The sequence below is a fragment of the Mustela putorius genome, unplaced genomic scaffold (assembly GCF_011764305.1).
Source record: "Mustela putorius furo isolate JIRA1106 unplaced genomic scaffold, ASM1176430v1.1 tig00537227_pilon_pilon_pilon, whole genome shotgun sequence".
NCBI lineage: Eukaryota > Metazoa > Chordata > Mammalia > Carnivora > Mustelidae > Mustela > Mustela putorius.
Window position 1 is genome coordinate 31800001 of NW_025422368.1, and position 13029 is coordinate 31813029.

Sequence of the window (13029 nt, forward strand, 5' to 3'; positions counted from 1 at the left end):
TTACAAGTGTGGTGTCATTTTCCTTATGAAGAGATGCATAATTTGGCCTAAATATACATGGGGAGGGGATGCTTTGATTTTTTTTTTTTTTTAACAGAACTACATTAAAACTGATGGTGCTGAGAAGTATAAAAGTTTTTTGGAGTTCAACAGCTGACTCTTTCTTGGCCCTTAAGACATTTCATGCAGTGTCACTCAAATTTGGACTATTTTTAAACTTGACCTTTGACAGGGCTTTATAAAATCTGGTGGGATGCTATGATAAATAGCCAAAAGGAGAGGATGACTTTGAAGTTTGAAAACTTAGAGAAAAACTAAAATATTTTAGTAGCCTTTATAGATGTAAAGTTAAGAGGAGCAGAGATTGGGGAGAACAGAACCAATTTCAATTTAAAAAACCACCACCACCACCACGGCTACCACCACCCTGTCAAGGCCTCTAAAAGAAGCCTAGGAAGAGGGGGCAGAAATGGTGAAGAAACTCCATGGCTCTGATCAAGTTAGTTGGGAAAACATGTTTCTTGGGCTCTTGGGTGTTTTTCATTCTAGCGCCTGAACTTTAAATTGTAAGGAATTCGAGTAATTGCAAGAAGTGTCTGGGTGGGGATGGAAGGGGGTTCCATAATGGTTAATGGGAAACAAGTTCACAGTTTGGTTCTTGCTCCACTGGAGGAAGGGAGGAAGGGGAGTGTGCCATTGCTCTGGATCCAGCTTGTGTGGCATAACAGCCTTGCTGAGCAGCGACTTTTGAGAGTTCATTAATGGAAGTCAGACACGGGGCAACTGCTGCCCCCCTCCCCCTGGCCCCCACCGATATTTCTTAAAGAGGAGGGTTGTGTGTTTTTCCAGTGTGTTCTAGTAGCAGTCTGATTCTCTTGCTTTATTTTAATTTCCATAATTGGTAGCTTCCGAAATGGCTTTGGAAGACAGTTTGTTGTAAATGTGGCCACCTATTCCAAAATGCCCTGGTTATTTTAGGAATCCGATCCCTTTCCTCCGGAGCTCTTTGGCAGGACTTCTTTTGGACGGGTCCAGGAGGTAGGGTCTTCTCCAGTCGGCTCCTGCAGAGGTCACTTTTTGTGCGCCGGGGTCGTCCCCAGCGTTTGTGAGTAGCATATGCGCGTGGCTGTGCTGACGGCACTCGCAGGCTTGTAAATTTTCACCCTGGGAAATTAGCAACAAAGCCCGATCTGTCTCGTGGCTGCTTTGCACTTTCCGAGGGCGGCTGTACTTGACTGAGCTGCAGAACAGGCACACGAGAGCGAGCGAGCGAGCGGAGAGGGAGGGAGAGAAGGAAAAGGAGAGAAGAGGGGAGGGGTGGGGGCGAGAGGTAAATAGTCTTAAATCGGAAGGGAGCTGCTTCTCTGTGGTCTTGACAAGCGCTGCCTGGGCTCCGCCGGCTCAGTAATAACTGAGTGACCTTTTCTTTGGCTGTATTATGTCTGGCTGGGAAGGGGTTGTATTTTGCAGCTGAGAGCCGGGGCTTCCTTCAGCTCGGCTCCTCGCGTGCTGCTGGGGTAAGTTGTTTTGAGCCAGGACGGAGAGAGACAGTCTCGGACTGCAGTTGCCTAAAAGGAGGACACCTGTGGCTCAGATGCGGTCAACACCATTACTTGGCGGATCCTTGAGGACCTCATTATTTTAAACTTAAAAAATAGAGATTTCCCTCCCCCTCTTTTTTTTTTTTTCAAACAATGCTTCTTTTTGACCTTTCCCAAGGAGAAGCACTACAAAGCAGCCACTGTGCTTTCTGAACGGCCTCCCCTTGTATCGCTTAATTGAGAAGGTAAGTGCAGCAACTGTGTACACAGGCGTCGGCTTATTTGTGGTGTGTGTGTCTGCGGGTGCGCGCGTGCGTGTGCGGATGTGGGTATTTTTTTCTTCCCCAGCCTCTCCTAATGAGGCATAAACTGGAGCTGCAGCCCAGCTCCGCACTGCAACTTTCACTCGGGCTGCAGCTCTGCTGAGACGGTTTTGTTTAAATCATGTGAGGCTTCATTATTTTTATGATGAGACATGAAATAAATGCAGGCGGAAGATGTTGATGGAAGGAGGCAGAGCGGCTGCGGCGCGGAATGTCTCAAGTACGACTCGAGTGGATAATAGTCAAAGTTCAGGATGAGCCGCAGCATTTCCACACCCCTGACTCCTGGGAAGAGAGGGGCAGGCAGAGTTTGGGATTAGGGGAGGTTCGCTCTGGCCTGGCCCGTTGGAAGGGGATGCAGCGCTTAGGTGGGTTCCGGACCCACTCCTTGTACTTGCTGGAATTCACAGCCCCCCTCCCCCAAGAGTTGGAATTGCAATCTTTGGGTTCATGTGGACACTCTGCCTCTCCCCACTTTTCTATATTAAGAAAATGTTGCTCCTGCGAGCTGGAAAAGTGACTATTTTCGTAGGGGGTCGGGGGTCGGGGAGGGGAGGGGTGGGGAGAAGTGGCCACAAGAGAGAGGTTCCGTGAAAGAAGGTGCCTATGTCCTACGAGGCTGAGATTCAGACTGATGCAGCACATTTTTACGGGGGCTACCCAGATTGCTGTTATGAAATACAAGTCAGATTTATGATCTTTTTCATATTGAACATGATATGCTATGCTAACGCTGCATGTGACAGTTTAATCAAATCCATTTGTTACCACGAAGCTAAAAGGGGCCGCTGGGATTTTAGGATTACGGGCAGAGTTAGGGAAGCATGTGGCTTTGTCATTCGCCATCATTTTGCACACTGCCACACTGCGAGGGGCTCTGTGTGTGCGCTCTGTCTCCTCTGGCCGCCCTCGTCCCTTGTCCCTTCCCCCACCCCCTGCCGCCACTCCGACCCGCTCCCAAAGTGGCTTCACAATAGTCGGTCCTCGGCGGTGTAGGCTGCGCACCAGGTCCACACTTGAGCTAAATCCAGGAGACCCCCTTCCACTTCTACCTTGGGCTTGGTGCTCAATGCGAAGCTGCTGCAACTCAGGCACGCCTAAGTCAACTCATGCAGAAAAAGGAGAAAAGTTTTGGTAAGGTTACAATCTATCATAGATGCACTTTGCCGGGCGCTCAGCACTCTTGGCTGCTCACAAGCTTTCCTGCTCTTCTGCTTTTGTGTCTTTTTAAAAGATCCGAAATATTATTGTTGTAACTGCTTTGAAAGACTGCTGCTTAACCCAATTAATCTTGCTAGGTGCAACAAATACTGCTACATTCTTTGCAAATCAGCCCTGTGTGGCTGCAAAGACACAACCACAAAAGGCTAGAGCATAAACTCCGCAAGGGATTTGTTAGAGTGTATGTATGTTTCTTATTTTTTTATTATTATTATTTTTATTATTATTATTATTATTTTTATTATTATTATTTTTTTTTTTGCATGTGAGCTGCATCAAAATTGAACTCAGTCTTGCAAATCTCTTGTTGGCCTTTGCCAAGCACTAGCACTTTGCTGCCATGGTAACTGTAATTAAACTGATAAGAGTGGAAAAATGTCAGTATCTCTGAGCCTTGCAGCTGCATTGGAGAAAAAGGGAATCAAATTGGTTCCCAGCTCCATTGCTCAAAAAGGGGAGGGGGTGGTGGAAGGATGGGGAGGGGGTTGGGAGTTGAAGGGGCAGAACAGAGTTAAGCAGCTCCAGTGCCTGAGATCTGGGGACATCTATTTGCATTGTTGTCCCTTAGGGGGCTGCAGCTTGTAGGGATGCTCTGGGCCAGTGAACAGAGAGAAACAAGCTTTTAGGCCCAATCCAGTTCTCCAGTCAGGTCTGGGGGTTGGGGAGAGGATGAAGATGGGCAGGAGGAGAGAAAATCTTTTGTTTGGTACCTCTTGGCAATCGAATGGCCACGTTGGCCAAATTCTTTTAATCTGTGTCACTGCTCCCAGCTGCAGAACCTGCATTCCCATTTTAGCATCTTCCTAAGGCACCTCATCTCTGCCAAACCCCTTTATGTATTCCCTCTTCCTGTTCCTTCTCCCAAATTGTTCTCTGTGAATCTTCCGACAGGGACAAAATGTTTTCCATTCACTATGTGTAGTTAGTCCAAAAATATAAAAGACTGTGTCTAAGTGCTGCAAATCTTTGATTATGATTATTTTTTTTTAAGCCCCTGTGTGTTGTGGAGTTGTGGTTACTTTGTTGTGTTAGCTACTGAAGCTGAGACTGTGCGGATGAATGGCACAGAACAAGGGAACATAATGGAGGCAATCAACCGTTAGGCCGCCTCACAATGCAATCCAGGCAATTAAAAGCTCACCAGAGTTTAAATGAAATGGTTCTACTTATTTCTGCACACCACACTGCACAGGCTATTATTTATGTCTTTTTTTTAATTATGATTTCCCTTAAACTGTCAAATAACTCAGAATGGCAGGGTCTCAGAGGCAATAAGAATTTCCCTCAGAACAATTTACATGCCAATCTAAAACTAGTTATGAGTCCTGATATGCTATGAGCAACTTGTGAAATGTTTCTCGGCTCCAAACGCATAACTCTACCCAGTCGTGCTCCTCTGGACGGTGGCGGTTGGGGGGGAGGAGGGGTGCTGCTGCTGATACTTTGTGCCTTCTAGGTACATGGCAATGCAGCGACCACTAAATAGTTCTTTTTTCTACAACTGTTAACTTGCATCCTCATACTGAAAAGATTTCCTCTCCAAGAGCAGTGTGATGATGTTCTCTAAAAGAAGGCACCAGGATGGCATGCAAAATACCAAACTCCTTCAAGCCCAAGGCCAAACAAAAAGTAAGAGTTTCCAATATTAATTGGCCTCTGAGTGGTAAATGAAAATGTCAACACAACAAAAACATTTTGTGAAGACAAGCAGGGTAGTGTTACTTGTGCCAAATGTTGGTATTCCCTGTCTTGGTTGCAAAGTGTTTTGAATAAAGATAGCTGACCTTCTACGCCTGATGGTAGTAACTCAACTGAGGGAAATAGAGCTGAGCTACAACTGTAAAGGATTTTAAAATTTGTCGGCTTTGTGATGGGAAAAAATAATAGCCTTAGAAATTGGCTAATTAGAATAGCCACTCATATCTCTTGATGTCTTCACCAGCGAAATACAGAATGTTATTTCGTAAATCCAAATTGCCCCCTCCCCCCAGGTAGATGGTTAAGAGGCACTTGGATATGTTCTGTACTGTAATTAATGGGATTTATTCCTTGTGGAACCTTGCTGGAAGATGGTAACTAGTTCTGATCAAAGAAACTTCATTTGTTAGAAGTTCTGGAGAGTGAGATTTAGCAGAGCTATCAAGGGTTATGATTAATCTACACTAGACCCTCAGCTCCTTCAAAGAAAAGGAACAGAAAGCAGGCTAGAGGAACACCACCTGCTCTTCCGTACAAATCCAGCTGCTCGTCTGCAGCTCTGACTACCACGGCTGTGCGTGTCATGCAGGAAGAACAGCCACCCTGCGTTCTTCCCTGCCATCCTCTCTTCCATTCCTCTGCCAGAGAAGTTCTATTCTCTTGGAAGTTCAGCATCATAACGGTATTCTGTGCAACCCATGTATTATTTGTAGCAAGAAAAGTTATTCGGCTCTGAGGGTACAGTGCCTGGGTGTCTCTTATCAGTGTGATTTAGAAAAGAAAAAAAAAAGATCGTGAAGGTTATGGACATGAAGCCTTCATCAGAGGGCATCAGAGGAAAAGGAGGGTTAGCTCCTTTGGAGTCGGGGAAGACTCTAAGATCTTAGTTTGGCATTTCTTTTCTTGAAACTGTTTTAAATGCATCCACATTTGGTGTTTCGTGTAGTTTCAAACTTTCTGCCTAGGAGAGGAAGCATCCTATAGGAACAGGACCTCTGGACTGTAAGAAGACCACCAGATCTAGTACTTGACTGTTGTTCTGTTTTGAGCAAGTCCTTAAACTCTCTTAGGCCCCTGCATCACAATTTGTAAAATGAGGGAGTTAGCAATCCGTGATGTCTGCAGTATTTTATAGTGCTTAGAATGAGTTATTTGATAAATATGAAGTTCTGAATAGTTGATCCAGCTTTTTTTTTTCTTTTAAGCTGGGTGTTTGACACCTGGGAAAGAAGAAGAAACTCAAGGGGGAATAGCCTTTCATTGAACAAATTTCAGCCAAGTTGTAAAACCTACAGAACCCAGCTAGACTCCTTATTTATGACAGAGATAGGTGTCTAAAGTACATAAACACCCTATGTCTAGTGCACTAGAGATATATGCATATAATATATTTATGTATGTATGTTTATGTAATTTATATATATTTAGATTTTACCTTCTGTTGTTTTTTCTTTCTCTTATAAAATAAATAAGTGTGTGTTTATGGTAATAAATTAATCTTGTACTTTAGTTTTATATCAAAGTCTGTAGTATACAGTGACGGAAGCTGCCATTAACAGAGGCACTGATTGATGTTTTTGTGAATATAAATTCATTTTTGAAATTTTAACATAAGGAATGATTTTGAAATATCAAGAGCGCAGAAGGAAGTATTTGGATGCCAACAAGCAACATAGTACTGGTGAGCTTTTTGGATGACTGTGCTGTGTGTTTAGCTATAAACATCCCCACTGCTAAAGTCAGGTTAGTATAATCCCAGAAGGTGCCCTCTCTTCCACCAGCAAGCACACAGCAAGCGAATATCTGAGCAATAAAGAAAAACTCGTTCTTGACTCTTATAGACTGTGCACGGACTAGTTTGTTAAATAGCTTTAAGATTGTTAGCCATTCACTCGCGTTTTCTTCCCAAAGGAACCCCCTATGTGGAGAATGAGGGACACCACCAAATTATCTAGTGTTGCTTAACTTGGTGTATCCTGTGCTAACTAACTCTATACAACATGAGTGTGTTATTTTCAGCACTTTGTATGTGTGACCTTCTAAACGGTCTGACAAGGACTTCACAATGTTGGAGCCTTTTGTTTCCGAAATTCTGTGTGATTTTGGTATGCCCCTCCCGAAGAAAGTCTACCGCTCCTCCAGAAACACAGGATGAAACATTCAACTTGTGTAAGGTCCTTCGACATCTTCGGCTTCTTTCTTGTAATCCCAGCTCTTTTTTTTTTTTTTTTTTTTTTTTTTGCTTTTGTCTCTTCCTTTAGGTATACAAATGCTCTCAGTCCAGCCAGACACCAAGCCGAAAGGTTGTGCTGGCTGCAACCGAAAGATCAAGGACCGGTATCTTCTAAAGGCCCTGGACAAATACTGGCATGAAGACTGCTTGAAGTGTGCCTGCTGTGACTGTCGCTTGGGAGAGGTGGGCTCCACCCTGTACACTAAAGCTAATCTTATCCTTTGTCGCAGAGACTACCTGAGGTAGGAATTATCCTTGCACACCAGTGATGACTGGATTCCTTTTAAAAATACGTTTGTAAGTGTTTTGGTTTTTGGTTTTTTGTTTTTTTTTTTTGTTTGTTTGTTTATTTGCTTGTTTCATTTCCTTACTACCAGCTTACATTCCTGAAAGATGTTCACCTGTCAGCCTTCAGAATGTTGCCAGGTGCCTCGTATGCAAATTCTTGCTTTAAGGAATGGCCAAGAAAGCCTCCTTTCTGAAGTGTTTCCATTTGGCCTGCCCGGAGGCTCCCATTTAGAAATAGGTGATTCCGCTACCCAGGAGGAAACCACCAGCTCATGGCAAAGATGTATTTGGTAGAAATCAGCATGTTAAGTGTTGTATTACGCCCCCACCGACAAGGTAGGCTTAGCTTGACCCAAGAATTATTCAGCTGTCTTCTGATCTTTCTGATTTGCCAAGGAAAGGCAGTTGAAAGTAGCTGCCATTTATTAGCACGTTTATTATACAGTTTTTGAGAACTTTCCCCAAGTGTGAATACATTCCCCCACCCTCCATGGCATTCCAGGTGGTCATTGCAAAGATATCACTGAGCATTAACAACCTCGGACTTGCCAGTAGTGTTAGGGAAATTAACACACAATAAAGATCTCCATCATTATGAGGAGATGATAGCTACTCTCCAAACTGTAAACATCTGGGCAGTTTGAGGACAATTCTTATGCTCTTGTTTAAAAAATCATGAAGTCCACTAGACTTGTTTCCCACTCAACACATGAACTTCTGTTTAAGAAAAATTATTTTGCTTTTCAGGGAACTTTGTGTCTTGAATCAGCTGTAAAATTACATATATTAATAAAGTAGGACCTATCAAATTAGAGAAATGATATATGGCATCATTTGGGTTTTCATATTTGATACAATTAATCATTTTTCTAGCCTGACATTAAGCGATTTATTTTGATTTTTTTTTCCTTTATGACACAAAATTTATCAATCAGCCGTAGCTCCTTAACCATCTTGGTTATTTGGAGAAGTGTTTTCTAGGGAACCTGGTGCTTCCCTGTATATGATTCCGTGATTTCTTGGTTTGATTTAGTCTTTAACTAAAAATACCTATCATTAGCTTAGAGGTAGTTTAAAAGAGTGAATCCAGTACTGTTTATCAGATTCTTCTCTTTCCCCCTCCGACGACTGCCTCTTCTGACAGCCTCCTGGCTAATATATGACCACTTGTTACTGGTCCTCTGTGTTCCAAGGGCACAAAATACACGCAGGTGCCAACGATGGGAAGTGACTCTATAGCCAGGATTTCCCTTGTTGTGGCGGCACAACTAATCAGAATTAACTTATTCCGTGAATTCTCTTAGAACTTCAGCCTTTGAACTTTTTCTTTGAAATAAAAAATTTTTTCCTCTTCTCACTGTGAATTAGAGCCTCATTTCCACATAAAGCGTTTGCATTTGCTTTCAGTGATTTAACAGTGCTTCCTAGTTTTGCTTTATCTTTAGTAACCAATAGTCATGGCTTTTTGACTTTTTTTTTTTTTTTTTTTTTTTTTTTTTTTTACTTTTACATTTGTTTACAACTGCAGTGTGTCAAGTGGATTTATGTAACAGCGATTCCAAAACAAGGAGTTTATATAATCTGGGCGAGATTAAGGTGTTCTAATAAGCAGTAAAGATTAAAATTAAGTAAGATTTATGGAAAGCATGTTGACATAGCCGGATTTTTAAAATTTATACCCTGCCAGTGAACTACCTGTATTGTGAGTTAAACTGTTTCTTGCAATTGTGAATATAGTAGTAAGCACAGAAAGAAATATGGGACTTGTTTTGTGTTGCTATTCTTTACAGTAATAAAAATATGATGTTAAATTGCCATTTGATAGTCCAAGTAAGTGTTTTATTGAAAACAATTGATCAAAATAGTCTCCATATCAGAAATGCTAAGAAAAATCTAAGGGAAAGATGTTTTTTCGTGACATAACTTAGTTAATTTCTCTTAGGCTTAAGCTTCTAATGTTTGTTAACTTGTTAAAAACAACAACAACAACAACAAAAAACCCGTTTCAAATCAAAACCCTGGTCCTGACTGCCAATATATTCATTTCTCAGAGTATAATTTCCTCTTAAATTGGTCATTACCACATTAATAGCCAGTTGTTATGTTAACAACCTAAAGATTGTTAACATTTCAAACTAAGTTGTTAACAGCAAGCTTATTCCTTATTTAAACTGAAGGTTTGTTGTATATAATGTGACTTCTTTGGCAGGGAGTAATTCATCAATACTTAAAAATTGTAAAGGTGCAATGGGGGATTGGAATGTGTGTAAAACACTTTGTTAAGTGTTGTAGATCAGGCTGCGGATGTGGTATGTAGTTTTAGGTAAGAAGTGTGTATCTCAGTGAAATTGTGTCGACATTCAGCAGCGTGTCTCTTACTGGAAAATTAATAGTCTAATTCTGTATGTCAGACAAATACAATTAGGCAAACTTTATTTATAAATTAATTTCTTTGAATGGTATAGTCATTCAAAAATGTTTATTGGGTGCCTGCTGTGTAAAAGACATAATTTTAGGTAATAGATGAAATTGAGAAAAATAAAGGTGTACATAAAATAGTTACTATCTAATTGTTTATTAATTACACAAAATCTGTATTGTATTGTAATTGGTGCGCAAGTAATATTCCGTGGCTGTCTTTTAAACTTTTAAAAATAATTTTTTTCATTTCCCTTAGTTCACATTTCCTTTTTGTATTTTGCACAGTCGATGCTTAACCATTTAAATCCTACTCAGAAGTGGTTTTGTTTTGTTTTTGGTGTTTGGAAAGTATGTAATTTCTTTAAGAAACCAAACAAGCCATAAATAACTTACAGGTTTGTATTTCTCTGTCTAAATCAGTAGGCATCAGCAAATAAGAATATGGAAAATGATCAAGAAAAAACTAGTTTCATCTCTACTGGTAAAGTAGTGACTATAGGTATTAATATCTTGGGCCAGAAAACTTTTTCAAATCTAGAGAAGAGTGAAATATTTTTGCCAATTGTATTTAACTTCCTAATTAACTTCTTTCAAAAAAGAGGACAAAAAAATGCTTCTAGTGCTGAACAATGAGTCCTGAAGTTACTACATTTTGTATTACTTTGAGTAGTGATAGTGATGACATGTTTTCTCAAGTTCTTTGAATAGTGAATACAAGAATTTAAATCATAAGATATTTTCTTAGAGTTATAGAAATGATTATTATGGTAAAGATGATTTCTCTCAATTTTTTTCCTTCTTTATGGCACCATTAGCTATATTTAAGAAAAAGAAAGATTATTTTACCATTTATGTACTGAATTCCAGATCTTAACAATTCATTTTCTATAACGGGTCTGGTATAATATCTTTTATTTTTCTGTAGAATCTACAATGCACATATCTGATGAGAGAGAATTTACCAGTTCGTAGGATTGTTCACTGCCTTCAGAAATTCATTAGATAAAGAAACAGAAGGATTGACTTTTTTTTAAATTTAATTTTATTTTTTTCAGTGTTCCAAAATTCATTGTTTATGCACCACACCGAGTGTTCCATGTAATGCGTGCCCTGTGCCCTCCATAATACCCACCACCAGCCTCACCCTACCCCCCACTCCCCCAAAACCCTCAGTCTGTTTCTCAGAGCACAGTCTCTTATGGTTTGTCTCCCCTTCCAATTTCCCCCAACTCACTTCTCTTGAGGATTGACTTTTAAAACTTCCTCTGTTAACATACTTTCTGCCTTAAACTATGAAGCCAATTAGCCCATCAATATTTATACGCCAAGACCTAGAAATGTGTATGTTAACAAATGTATCCAGAACATTTGTAACTTTTTTATATTTAAAGTTGAACTTACGACAAATTAGACAGGGAAGCATCTTTATTTACACCTTGAACTAGAGCTTACACCTAATAGAATGCCCAAAGTAGATTAATAATTATTGTGTAAATACAGCAGATTTAGTAATGATGTTTACAGGTCTCTAGTCACTTCTATCATCCTTGTTTCATTCTGGAAAATATGAAAAACGTAGTTAATGTGTAATTGGAGTTTTAGAATTAAAATGTCAGGGCAAGTGTTAAGAAGTCAGAACCAGGAGAAATAACAAACTACTTGACTTTTCAACTTGGAGGCAGTAAAGAATATCAGAATTTACCACTCAAGAGTTTGGGCAATTCTTGCTTGTTGTTTTGTTAAACCTAAAACTTTTTGCATATTTTAAGCATCAAGTCACTATAGCCTGGAGCTTGTATCTCTGAATGGGGTCTTCACAGAGAATGTATTCAAAGCCATTTGCTGTGCTGTGTGGCATGGAAGCTGCTTATATAGCTCTTCCTATAGGAGAAGCTGAAAATGCTTTATATAAAACTTAATGTAATTTGCTATTTTTATATCTGAGAATGATTTGTTTAAAATGAAACTGCCAGGAGAGAACAATGCTTCCTGTGCCACCATCGTTATCAATTAACAAAAAGGATTTGAAACTGTTATGCTGACTACAAATTTTACATGCTTTAATATAATAATATAATAACTTTCAAATAGAAAATTAAAATTAAATGCTACATAGAGTATTAATCTGGCTATATAACTCTATTTCACACTAATCAAATCTGGTGCCTCTCAATTTTTATATAAGGTTAAATTTATATTAGCACATAATTACAACCTTAAAAATAAGCACGGATGTGTTGTTTATATTATTTTATCTGACAACTCACTGCATAGTTACTATTTTGTGTTGGATGAAGTGTTTATTCTTTTTCTTCCTTCACTGTCCTCTTTTTAAATTAGGCAGTTGAAAATAACTTCCCCGGCAATCACTGCATTATTATTATCTGAAAAATCACTTTTTATTGTTGTAAATTCTGAAAGTTTAAGCTTTTACACTGAATTAAACTCCTCCAAAATGAATTTTTTCTATAAACTTTGAGTTTTCTTAATACTTCATTATAATTGCAATTTTTATTATATTTAAATATATAACCTAATCTTAGTATTATGAAATATTTTAGCACCTGAGTCTATTAGACTCCACAGCCTGTTAAAAAATATTGTTATATTCCTTGTAAATGATGTTACCTTATTTATAGCTTTATAAGGAGTTGTAATTTTAAGTCTACTTTTTTGTTTTATTATATGAAAGCATTACAAAATTCTATTTCAAACATTTTAAACTGTCTACTATTCAAAGACCAGTACAAATCAGGAGTGATCATTTTGTTTTGTACAATACTTTGAGGAAGTGCCTTTCATTTTAGGAAAAATCAGTGGACTTTATAAGTGACAACTCCTCTGCAACAATCTATGTTCAAAATATTTCATCTTCATATAGAATGTCTCATTTATAAATTTATCTACAATATCTCTCTGTCCTTATTCTGTAATGCATCCATTTTCAGCAAATGAGTATTTAACATAACGAAATATTTTAGTTTTGTGAGTTTTGTTTTGGCTTGTTTTATAGATGAGATATTTTCACTGAAAATACCTTCGTCAAGAGGTATATTGAAAATATGAAATTGAAAATATGAAAGTACTTCACGCTGTTTCTATATTTTTACTGTTTTTTTTTTTTTTTAAATCTCTTTATAAAGCATGGAATACTTCAGTCAGGATAGTTTTTACACGTAAGATGGATAAGTTAGACATACCTGACTTAGCAGAAAAATATTCTGTTTCTACAAGTATATTTAGGATTAAATGCATCTGGAAGAACTACATTTGAGAATTGCTAAAATTGCTTATTTGGCACTTT

At 39.0% G+C, this 13029-nt stretch overlaps 1 protein-coding gene across 7 annotated transcripts in view; it reads left to right on the forward strand.

Annotated features, from left to right (window-relative positions):
• The window catches only part of LMO3 (LIM domain only 3), a 57062-nt gene that overhangs the window by 2271 nt on the left and 41762 nt on the right, over positions 1 to 13029 (forward strand). For 2 of the 7 annotated variants that reach the window (XM_004755756.3, XM_004755755.3), the window contains exon 2: positions 7045 to 7258. In XM_004755756.3, the coding sequence (XP_004755813.1) occupies positions 7053 to 7258 (206 nt within the window). In that variant the 5' untranslated portion in view covers positions 7045 to 7052. Of the gene's footprint in view, positions 1 to 807; positions 1039 to 1071; positions 1106 to 1198; positions 1787 to 1936; positions 2233 to 2506; positions 2999 to 7044; positions 7259 to 13029 lie in introns of those variants that run through there. The other 5 variants (XM_004755752.3, XM_004755754.2, XM_004755750.3 and 2 more) reach the window with 5 other exon arrangements.